Raw genomic sequence first — 12549 nt, forward strand, 5'->3', positions numbered from 1 at the left:
CTGCGCAGCCGCACGATTGGTCCCTCCTCTCGCGAGACTGCGCGCGAGAGTCCGGCGGCGGCGGTGTCGCAAAGCGTCGGGAATCGTAAGTATGGGAAAGGAGTGAGGGCTGTCTGAGGGTGACGATAGGGAATGAGTGAGAGTAGGAGAGGAGTGAGGGGTGTCTGAGGGTGACGATAGGGAATGAGTATCTGAGAGGAGTGAGGGCTGTCTGAGGGTGACGATAGGGAATGAGTGAGAGTAGGAGAGTGAGGGGTGTCTGAGGGTGATGATAGGGAATGAGTATCTGAGAGTAGGAGAGGAGTGAGGGCTGTCTGAGGGAGTTGTGGGTGAGGAAGGGGAAGGGAGGGATGATGGTTGGGGAGGTAAGTGAGGAGTATCTAAGGTGTGTGAGGTTTATTTGAAGGTAGGTGGGACATGCCCGTGTGTGGGTCAGTTGAGTGAGAGTGGCTGAGGTGACCGAGATGAGTGAGGGATGTCTGGACGGGTGAGTGAAGATGAACGTTGATGGGTTCTCGAGTGAGGGAGATCTCGGGTAGGTGAGGATAGTAAGGGGCTTGGATGTGGGACTGTTGAGATAAGTAAAGGGGCTGCCAAGAAGAGAGATGAGTGTCTTGGAAGGGTCGAGGGTGATAGAGGGATGAGGTTCTGGAGTTGGTTGGTGATGAGAGTCAAAGGGAGGTAGAGAGAGTAAAACAGCCCTAGCATATTGAAAGTGGTCAGGGAGAGTAGGGAGGTTTAGGATGGTTTGGCAAGTGAAAATGATATGGGGAGAGAAAGGGAGCATGGAGGGTGGGGGGGGGGGGGGAAGACACCTGTTCATGTAATCTGGAAAGTGTGACGAGATAATATTGCAAACCTATTTTGTCCATGAACACCAAATGAAAAAGTGACCAATTGTGAAGAACTGTAATCTTGTGCACATAATGGGAAGCAAGAGGTGTTACATCTACTATGCTGTAAGCAATTGATGTAAACAGTTAAAGTGTCGTGGTTGGTAGATGCCCTTTCAGGGCAATGTGCACTGTGGAGTTGAAGTGAGTGAATTTTACAGACAGAAGTACTCATGAGTTAAATAGTAGAGTGTGGAAGGTCGAAATAAAGGGCTTGCATTTAGTGAAGGATGGGGGATGTTCTAATATTTGCTGGACTATGTGTTACTGATGTCAATAACACATTCTTTCAACACTGCATGTGATATTATGGGGCTATTTTAACAATTGTGCTTTGTAATTGTTACAATCTATATTTGCCTTCAGCTCAAGGACATAATGAACTGAAGAGTCCATTTCTGTGTTGTATGACTGTATCAGCCAACGTGTACATTTATGGTTTGGTATACACAGCCTGGAGTTGCTGTACACCAAGATAATATGTTTTTCTTCACTATATGCACCAAACAACTTGTCCTTAGTGATTGAAACTTGCATCTCAACTTCACTTTCTTTTGCTCTCGATCATCACCCTTCTGTCCTCTCCCTCGTGAACTCTTTTAGCCAGTCTCAAGGGTAGTCCTCAGATGCATTTAGTTCAGCAGCTGATTACCAGTTTCGTTCATTCAGCACAACATCCTGGACTGAAGGGCCTGTTCCTGCGCAAAACTGTTGTATATTATCAATATATAAAATAAATTCCAAGTAGCAATACTGAGATGTGATGTTGACCAACATGTGGTAGTGTCTGGAAATTTGTAGCAAGATATAACGGGTCTTCAGCAAAGGACATGGTGTTGTTTTTATGATCAACAATCCAACTAAATGTGCATCCAGTTAAGTACTTTATATTCCTGTGCTCAATTATACTAAGATGTAATTTTTGCAGATGTTTTCGTTAATGGCGGCCATTCTTCAAGCAGTTGGTGTAACCAGTTCAGTGATGGTGAATGGTGTAAACGTGGCTGAGTAATCCTGACCATTTCTGCATCAGATATTCAGGTCTTGTCCATAAGACATCTGAGCAAAATTGGGCCATTTGGCCCATCGAGTCTACTCCACCATTCCACTATCTTCCCTATCTATACCATTCTCCTGCCTTCTCTTATGAACCTCTGACTAATAAACAACTTATCAACCTCCATTTTAAATATAACAAGTGACGTGGCCTCTACCCCTGTCTGTGGCAATGATTTGCACGTACTCACCACTCTTTGGTGAAAGAAATTCTTCCTCATCTCGGTTCTAAAGGGACATCCTTGTGTTGTGATGGGTCTGGATTCCCCCCCCCCACTATAGGAAACATCCTCTCCATGCCCACTCTTGTTGTGGCTTTTCATTATTCGATAGGTTTCAATGAGAGTCCCCTCCCCAATTCTTCCAAACTCCAGCCAGTACAGGCCCATGCTCCTCATAGTTAACCCTTTCATTCCTGAGATCATTCTTGTGAACCTCCCCTGGACCCGCTCCAATGCCAGCACATCCTTTCTTTGATCAGGGGTCCAAAGCTGTTCAGAGTACTATCACAATGTTACTTATTCAGGTGTTTCTGTTAACTGTTGGCTTTGCATGTTGAGAGGTGAAATGACTTTATGATGTACAGTGGTATCAAAGATTATGGAGCATTGATGCAAAACGGTGGGAGTTATTTTCATATAACTTGGAGGAACAACAACTCTTATTCTGTCTGGGTAACCTCCAAACTGAGGGCATGAATATCGATCTGTTCTCATTCCAGTGAACAAATATTCCCCCTCCCCACCAACTCATTCTCCACTCTGACCTTTCAATTCTTCTCAGCTGCCTACTATTTCCCCCTGGGTCCCCTCCTCCTTCCCTTCCTCCTATTGTCCACTCTTCTCTCCTATCAGATTCTTTCTTCTCCTGCCAACCTTGCCCACCCACTTGGCTTCACCTTACACCTTCCAGTTAGCCTCCTTCCCCTCACCCTCCTCCCACCTTTTTATTCTGGCATCTTCCCCCTTCATTCTCAGTACTGATGAAGGGTCTCGGCCCGAAACGTTGACACCATAGGCTCCTCTCCCACTCTCAGACACTCCCCTCCATAGAAGCTGCCTGGCTTGCTGAGTTCCTCCAGCATTCTGTGTGTGTTGCTTTAAATTTCCAATATCTGCAGACTTAGTTATTTTTATAAGCTGTTACTAAACTCTCATGCAAGGATTCAGCAAACTGACGTGTACAAAACGGACAGGGCCTGGTTGAGTGAAAATATACTGACTCCTGGGTGTTGCTTCTGGTTTGTACAGTTTCTACCCACAACAGACTGACAGCACTCCAGAGTAGGAGAGGCAAGCACAGGCCAGCGTTATTGTAGAGTTCTCACCTTTCTGCCCATTGTCGGTGTCTATGATGAAAAATCAAACAGATGAAGTTTCCCTTCTGGAAGCCCGTTCTGAGCCAGGGACCTGTCCTTCCCATGGCTTCACGCAGTCTGAGACCTGGCCACTCAGCTAACTTCAGATGCGATGGCAGAACCCACAGCTCTCTCATTTGTACAATGGCTGGGCAATTCCTCCCTCTCAGCAACCAGGGGCTGATAAGCCATTGGGAAAGGTCACTGGCATGGCACGTGGAAAGCAAGTTCAAGTTTGATTGTCATTCAACCATACATGAATACCCAATACAGCTACTGGTCCATTCTCCAGAGGGGAAGTGTTGACCACCAGCAGTATCAGTCTGGTGGATGATCCATCTAAATATTACACCCAACTCTAAATCTTAGCCCTGTTTCTGTTGCCACAGATACAGCCTTACCTGCTGAGTGCTTCCAGCATTTTGATACCTTTTTTTAAAATTTAAAACTTTTAGCACCGCAGTTTTTTGACATTTTCTAATACTACATAATCTGTTTGTTTAATCACATTCTCAGCTGATTTTCAGATTCCTTGACCCTGACAGCTATAGCTGTCCTGCCAAAGGGTTTTGGCCTGAAAAGTTGGCAGTACTCTTTCCCTAGATGCTGTCTGGCTTGCTGAGTTCCTCCACCATTTTGTGTGGGTTGCTTGGATTTCCAGCATCTGCAGATCTTCTCTTGTTTATAGCTGTCTCCTTTTCTGGTGTTTTCCCTGGAATTTCTCTGCCTTCACTCCCTGAATCCTAATGGTTGCACGCTCGAGTGGTTTAAAACACAAGTACAGGATGAAGCAATTGGCTGTAGTCTGATTATTGTTATGTGTCATTTGCTGTTGAAGTGCACAGTCCTCTCTCAGAACTGCCCAGTCCTCCAGAGTTGCCCTGATTACCCTTGTTCCTTTTCCCTGCCACCATCAGCTCTTTCCCTTTGATCATCACGAAGTCTGAGGAGCTCATGCACTTATATCATAAATTCAAGAACAATTACAAACTCCGTCTTGAATGGCAAACCTTTCTCTGTCAGATACACCATGTGTTTCTGTGTTACTCTTCTCTCCTCCTAGCTTGGAACACCAATGAGATCTACTCCATGCTTTTATCTAATGCAAGCTCCTACCCCCATACTGACTAATACTGGACGTGACTCCCTCTTCTTTTTCTTTCCAAAATCTCTAGTCTGTCTTCAAATTACTTGAACAACTTCACCTGATTGGGGCCTAATTTTCCAACAACTCTACATTTTAACCCTTATATCCCCCTCACCCCTCACCCCTTCTTGCTACAGTTTGATTCCTCAGTCTGTCTGAGTGACTGCTAACAAAGTCACATTGATATTTGCTTTAACAGTGTCTTTGTAAACTTCGCTCAGTCCTTCTGTCCTTGCCTTTGACTTCGTTCAACATCTGACACGATCGATCATGCCATTCTCTTGCATTGTACAGCTGGATCGGTGGGAACACATCCACCAAGTCCTATGCTTGCTGTTTGTTGCCAGAGCTTCAAATGCAATATTCCTTCACTATTACCTTTGCGATCTCCTTTACTGCCTGACAGCCTCATCAAACAACAGTGCCAGTTTTTCACAACTATGCTTAGCACTCGGTCATTTTGCATTCCTCTTGTACCTCGGTCTCCTTCAGGTAAACATTGATGAAATCGACACTGTGATCATCAGTCCCTGGCACAGACTCTGTTCCCTTGCTACTCCCTTCTACCTCTTTTTACTGTGTCAGACTGAATCTGATCATTTGCAAAGTAGCATTCTCTTTGCATGTGGATGGACTTCCAGTGCCGAATTATCTCCATCTAAAAGCTGCCTACTTTCCCCTCTTGCTTCAGCCCATTTTCTACTGCAGCACATTTTGATGGTGTTGCTGTCTCTCTACAAATGCTACCTGAGCTAAAGAGTATCTGTAGATTGTTGTTTATTTATTGAACAAGTAATTTCTCTGCTACTAACAATTCATTTACTGTTTTATTGCTTGCTCAGACAGGACTTTGTTCAAATTGTATTCTGAAGCTGATACTGTGGTGATGTATGGTAAGTGTTTCATTAGACTGTCACGTTCTGTAGCTATATTTAAACCTGTACACTATTCACAGAATGGCAGCACAGCTACTCACTGGTTAGAGCAGCTGCCTCATGGCTTTGAGCATCCAAGTTCAATGCTGACCTTCAGCACAGTCTGGTATGGACTTGGCTTGTTCTCCCTGTAACAACACATCTCTGATTTCACACCACGGGCTGATAATGTTTGTTTGGAGGCCAAATGGATACTGTAAATTGCTTGTAGAGTAGATGGGGAAAATTGGGAGTGGGGTAGGTGGAGTTGATGGGGATATGAGGGGAACACTGCGTTGTGTAGATGTGTCAGGCCGTGCAGACTTGTCCTGTGTTTCCGCGCTGTTTAACCCTCACTATGATGACACATTACTAGGGGAAATTTTTCAGTAATCCATGCTGTCGAGTCTCTCAAAAGCAGAGGTGGTGGTGTATGTCTCATGATCAACTCCTTGTGCACTGATGTGTCAGAGACATCCCAATATTGCTAACCAGACCTGGAATATTTTGCAATTAAGTGCCATCCATTTTGCCTGCTGCAGGAGATTTCAGCGATCTTTTCAGTAGCAGTGTACGTTCCACCTCATTAAAGAGGCTCTAAATGATCTGTGCGATGAAGTCAACCTGCACGAAACAGCACACCCTGACGCTTCCCCCATCATTTGGGGGGGGGGGGGAGTTAACCAAGCCAGCTTGAAAAAGTCACTAAATAATTATCATCAACAAACCACTTAGTACCAGAGGAAACAACACACTGGACCACTGTTACACTAAGATCATGAGTGCTTGCTGTTCTATTCCACGTCTATACTTTGGAAAGTCTGTACTTCTACTCCCTGAGTATAGGCAGAGACTGAAGACTGCAGCACCAGTAGTGAGGACCAAGAAAGTTTGGACAAGGGAAACACAGGAGCATTTACAGGACTGCTTTGAATCAGTGAACTGGACTGTATTCAGGGATTCATCTTTGAATCTGGATGAGCATGCTGCAGTTGTTACCAGCTTCATTAAAACCTGTGTGGATGAGTGTGTGCCTACAAAGACTTGCTGTACAATCCCAAACTAAAAGCTGTGAATGAACCCGGAAGTTTGTCACCTGCTGAGGGCTAGATCTGTGGCATTTAAGTCTGGTGGGCCAGGGCTGTACAAGAAAACCAGATATGACTTGCAGAGGGCCATTTCAAGAGCGAGGAGAAAATTCCGAGCAAGGGTGGAGGTGACATTGGAAACGCGTCAGCTCTGGCGGGGTTTGCAGGACATTACTTCCTACAAAGCGAAACCCAATAGCATGAATGACAGCGATGCCTCACCACCAGATGAGCTCAACGCCTTCTATGTCCACTTTCAAAGGGAGAGTATAACTGTAGCTGTGAAGGTCCCTGCTGCACCCAATGTAATGTGATCTCTGTCTCAGAGGTCGAACTCAGGCTGTCTTTCAAGTGGGTAAACCCTCACAAGGCGGCAAGCCCTGATGGAGTACCTGGTAAGGCTCTGAAAATTTGTGCCAACCAACTGGCGAGTGTATTCAAGGACATTTTCAACCTCTCATTGATACGGTCGGAAGTTCCCACCTGCTTCAAAAGGGCAAGAGTGCCCAAGAAGAGTAGTGTGACCTGCCTTAATGACTGTCATCCAGTAGCACTCACATCTATGGTGATGAAATGCTTTGAGAGGTCAGTGAAGTCCACTGCAGTACTCAAACCTCTACAGATGTACTGTGGAGAGCATTCTGACAGGCTGCATCACTGTCTGGTATGCTGGGCGGGAAGGTTACTGCACAGGATCGAAAGAAGCAACAGTGAGTTTTAAAATTAGTCAGCTCCATCTTGTAGCTTCCGTAGTACCCAAGACATACTCAAGGAGTGGTGCCTCAGAAAGGTGACATCCATTTTGACGGACCCCCATTATACAGGATATGCCCTCTTTTCATTGTTACTGTTAGGAAGAGGATATAGAAGCTTGAGGCACACACAGTGATTCTGGAAGAGCTTTTTCCCCTTTGCCATCCGATTCCTAAATGGATATTAAACCTATGAAGACTACGTCACTTTTATTATTTCTCTATTTGCACTATTTTTAATTCAAGTATTTAATATACATATATATACTTACTGTAATTGATTTACTTTAGTACTGCATTGTATGTTACGTACCCCGTAACTGGGTTGCCAAACCAGCAGAAATGGATCATTCAGTTGGAGTCTGGATTACTAGAACTAAGAAGGTTTTATTAAAGAAACAAGCCACGCAGTACTCTAATCAAAAGGATAATGAATGCAACAGTTCAGCAATGATAAACATACATGTACACAGAATTCAGATAACAGGATCAATCAAGCTCTATCGTTGTCTAGGGGTAAATGACCAGTTTCAAAGAGACGCAAAGTTCAGTTCAATTTAGTTCAGTTCAGTTCGCAGTAATCGTTGCCATGGCGATGGACAGTTGCGGGGGGCAGGAGAAAGAGCAAAACGAATGAATATTCGACACAGCTTCCACACAGACCTTCGCAGTCAGCTTTCGGGCGAGTCCTTTGTGATGTCATCTGAGGTCACCGACCGTGACCCCTCCGTTTCCAGATACGATCGTTTCTCTGCGGTGAACCTGGCACCCAGGCAAGGGTGGACACGCACCAGGTTCCCGCCGATCGTGCCTTTCCACCCTGTGCGTCTATGGCCCGGTACTTCCCACCGACTTGTGAGAGACGCACCACTTCCAGGGTCTTGTTACCTCGGGTGTCGTGTGTGTGTCCTGCCTTAGCGAACCTGTCCCTTTTTATCTCCCTGCTGGGGTATCGCCTGTCCATCACTTCAAACAGATCAAGGTTCAAAGGGGGAGCCGATCTTGACAGCTCTCCTTCCCTTCATTAACATCTCCAAATGCTGCTTCATTATTTTCCTTATCTCTCTCTCTCTCCTGAAGACAGGTGGCAGACCAACTACTGATCCCACTGTTGCCAGCACAGGACAGCTACATCTTAGTGTATGTGTATTCTCGTCACACTTGCCCCCTTTAAGGATTTTTACCGGGGGGTAAAAATTACAAACATGAATACATTATTTGATACACACAAATATACATCTTTATCAGCTATTTGGCTAATACAGCAAGTTTGAAGTTGTCAACAGCTGACAGACAGTCAGCCATCACATTTTCTGTTCCTTTTATATGTGTTATTAATAATCCCTTAGACCAGGCTCCAATTTAGCAAACTTCATAGTGGCCAAAAACACTGATGAATTGCGATCAATGTAACCTCTCATTGGGTTTCGTCCCGGACCACAATAACAAGGGTCATCCCATTCCGACTTAGTTTTCTCTCGCAAGGGCTTAGTAGGAGGGGGAGGGGTAGTAATCGCAGAATTATTGCAAAACTTCCTACAGTACCCCACCATCTCCAAGAGCCTTCTGAGGGCCCTCTTGTCTGTCGGGGTTGGGATGTCAGAGATAGCCCGCACTTTAGCTTGCATCACTGCCAGCTGCCCGTGTCACCACAATTCCCAGGTAAGTGACCTTCGTGTGGCCGAACTCATTTTTTTCAAGGTTCACTATCAAGCTGGCTTCAGACAGCCGTATTACATCGCCAATACACACCTCTGTGTTCGTCAGCCCTTTAGTCACTGAATTACTCATTCTATAGGGATGTTGCTCGCTAGGCTGACCTAGTATAACAAGCACCACCCAACGTCCCAGTTCTTTGCATCGCCTCGGTACAATCAAACACAGGTGTGCGAGTCATTTAATTACTTCTCCTAAAGAGTCGCTTTGTTCGGGGATTAAGGGAGAGACCTTATCAGCAGAGCTGGCCAAAACAATAGCCTTCTCCCATCTGGTCGATACCATACTCATCTTTTCAAAATGGTTTTTTTCTCTTATCAGGGGGACCCTAGCTTCATTGATTTCCGCGCTAACACCGACTAGGTTTGTTAGCATATCAAAAGCCTGTGACCGTCTCAGTTCGCGTCGGTCATAATCAATAACATCCTTCCTCCTGGGCAGCCGGTAAACCTCTTTCATGATTCCACCAACTGTTTCCTCCAGCACCGCAAAATGTCCACCGGGGGGTACCTTGTGGGCCAGGTTAAAAACCTCATCCCCATACCTCTTTTGCACCACCCCCCATTCCTCATCTGCGGGCCCGGTACTTGATCTCCCTGGCTTCCTTAGCACTTCCTCCTCCACACAATAGCCTACCAGTTCCCTTGTTAATTCTGTGTCAGAGAGAGCTGTCTCTGCCAAAACCATCAGCCCCTCGTCCCGCTCCTGCGCCTGCACAAATTCCTTCCTGGCTAATGCTAAGTCTGTCTCAGCTCCCTCCCTACCTCTTGTTTCACTACACTCCTTCTTTTCACTTTCTACCCCCTTCTCGTACAAGGCTGGCAGAAACGTCTCAGCTAAATTTACTACCGCAGCCCCATGATGAACCTGTGAGTCCATGGGCGGGGCCTCAATGCTGGCAGGCTGACCTGTCAATCTCACAGCTTCGAACACGATTCCCCCGGCGAGGTCATTACCAAGCAAGACTTCCACGCCTTTCATCGGTAGTTCGGACCTCACCCCGATCATGACTAGTCCAGAGACCAGGTTGCTTTGTAAGTGTATCTGGTGCAAAGGGTCGACCTCTGTCCCTCCCCCAACACCTTTGACCTTGACCTCCCCAGTCTCGGTCTCTGAGCTAAACTCTAATACACTCTTCAGTGTTAGTGACTGACATGCTCCCGTATCTCTCCAGATCCGCACTGGAACTGGTTTTAACCCCTCCTTCACTGACACCAATCCGGCCGAGATAAGCCTCTCGCGCCCTTCCTGAACTTTGGCAGACCTGTTCTTCCCTAGCGGTTCGTTTACCAGCTCGATACAGCCAGTCAAAATCGCTGTTTTTCCTTTTCCCGTCTCCTTCTTTGGGGCAAAGCACCTGGACGCAAAGTGTCCGACTTTCCCGCAATTATAACAGATGACCCCAGAAGACTTCCTACCAGACTGCTCCCAGTCTACCTTATCCTTCTCACTAGTCCCCGGCTTACTTTCTGACTTTTCTGGCGGACTCTCCCCGCCGTCCTGACTACCCTTCTGGTAGCCTTTACTCGGGGCAAACTTCATTTTGTGCATCAACGCATACTCATCCACTAACTTAGCAGTTGCGGCTAACGTGGCTGCCTCTTTCTCATCTAGGTAGGGTCTCATACCCTCAGGGACACAACCTTTAAACTGCTCAATCAGGATCAGCTGTAGCAGTCTGTCATAATCCCCCTCTACCCCCTTCGAGGACCACCAACGCTCACAATATGTCTGCATCTCACGGGCAAACTCTAAATACGTGCGGTCTCACTGCTTCCTCGCATTCCGGAACCTCTGCCGGTATGCCTCCGGGACCAACTCATAAATCCTGAGGATGGCCTCTTTCACCACCTCATACCTCTGGGCATCTTCTGCAGACAAAACTGAGTAAGCTTCTTGGGCGTTCCCTTTCAGTACACTCTGAAGCAAAACAGCCCACTTATCCCTCGGCCAGTCCTGACTTGTAGCAACTTTTTCGAAATGGAGAAAGTACTGATCCACGTTGGTATTGTCAAATGGGGGAACCAGCCTAACCTCCTGGGTCGCCCGGAACCCTCCACCTTGGTTCGGCACGGGCCCCTGCTCTGCCCTTATCCTTAATTTCTCCAGTTCGAATTCCCTTTCCCTCTGCCTCTCTCTCTCTTCTCGCTCCCATTGCCTCTCTTTCTCTTCTCTCTCCAACTGTCTCTCCCTCTCTCTCTCCTGCCTTTCTAACTCTTTCTCTTTCTCTTCTTCTCGCCTTTCTAACTCTCTCTCGTTCTCTTCTCGCTCCAACTGCCATACCCGGAACTCGTGCTGGAATCTCAGTTTTTCAAGCTGCACCTGTACCGCGTCTCCAGCAGGTTTTTCAATAGACACTACCTCCAGCTCGCCTTGGGGAAACACACCTTTAGATACATAGTGCTCTACGATAGCTCTGTGTATCTCCTCTCTCCTCATTGTCGACTTCCCCTTAGCAAGATTCAACCGTTTGGCCACAGCTACCAATTCCGATTTCCTGACATCCTCTAATGCCTCCAAGGTCGGCGCCTTTATAATTTCCTCAGCCTCCATTTCTGCTGTTTGTCTTTTCTTTCTTTCGGGAATTTTGACCCAATCAATTTACTCCGTCCCAAATTTAGCGTTCAAAATCCCGGACGAGCCCCCACTTATGTTACGTATTTCGTAACTGGGTTGCCAAACCAGCAGAAATGGATCACTCAGTTGGAGTCTGGATTACTAGAACTAAGAAGGTTTTATTAAAGAAACAAGCAACACAGTACTCTAATCAAAAGGATAATGAATGCAACAGTTCAGCAATGATAAACATACATGTACACAGAATTAAGATAACAGGATCAATCAAGCTCTATCGTTGTCTAGGGGTAAATGACCAGTTTCAAAGTGACGCAAAGTTCAGTTCAATTTAGTTCAGTTTAGTTCGCAGTAATCGCTGCCATGGCAATGAACAGTGGGGGGAAGGAGAGAAATCAAAACGAATGAATATTCAAAACGGCTTCCAAACAGACCTTCGCAGTCAGCTTTCGGGCAAGCCCTTTGTGATGTCATCTGAGGTCACCGACCGTGACCTCTCCATTTCCAGATGAGATCGTTTCTCTGCGGTGAACCTGGCACCCAGGCAAGGGTGGACACACACCAGGATCCCGCCGATCGTGCCTTTCCACCTTGTGTGTCTATGGCCCGGTACTTCCCACCGACTTGTGAGAGACGCACCGCTTCCAGGGTCTTGTTACCTCGAGTGTCGTGTGTGTGTCCTGCCTTAGTGAACCTGTCCCTTTTTATCCCCCTGCTGGGGTATCGCCTGTCCATCACTTCAAACAGTTCAGGGTTCAAAGGGGGAGCCGATCTTGACAGCTCTCCTTCCCTTCATTAACATCTCCAAATGCTGCTCCATTATTTTCCTTATCTCTCTCTCTCTCTCCTGAAGACAGGTGGCAGACCAACTGCTGATCCCACTGGTGCCAGCACAGGACAGCTACATCTTAATCTATGTGTATTCTCATCACATGTACTGCTGCCACTAAGTTAACAAATTTCACAACATATGCCAGTGATACTAAACCTGATTCTGATAATTCTGATGATAGTCACTTTTATTGGCATATCATCATTCATTGGATTTAAGA

General features: G+C 46.3%; 1 protein-coding gene across 8 annotated transcripts in view; it reads left to right on the top strand.

The window, feature by feature from the left end:
* Positions 1 to 48: 48 nt before the first annotated feature.
* Positions 49 to 12549, top strand: part of ndor1 (NADPH dependent diflavin oxidoreductase 1) — a 55483-nt gene continuing 42982 nt past the window's right edge. Inside the window, exons 1-3 of one of the 8 annotated variants that reach the window (XM_063073870.1) lie at positions 884 to 959; positions 1822 to 1934; positions 5296 to 5346. In XM_063073870.1, the coding sequence (XP_062929940.1) occupies positions 5344 to 5346 (3 nt within the window). In that variant the 5' untranslated portion in view covers positions 884 to 959; positions 1822 to 1934; positions 5296 to 5343. Of the gene's footprint in view, positions 86 to 154; positions 1038 to 1821; positions 1935 to 5295; positions 5347 to 12549 lie in introns of those variants that run through there. The other 7 variants (XM_063073872.1, XM_063073871.1, XM_063073873.1 and 4 more) reach the window with 7 other exon arrangements.

This window comes from Mobula hypostoma, chromosome 21 (genome assembly GCF_963921235.1).
Source record: "Mobula hypostoma chromosome 21, sMobHyp1.1, whole genome shotgun sequence".
Lineage (NCBI taxonomy): Eukaryota > Metazoa > Chordata > Chondrichthyes > Myliobatiformes > Myliobatidae > Mobula > Mobula hypostoma.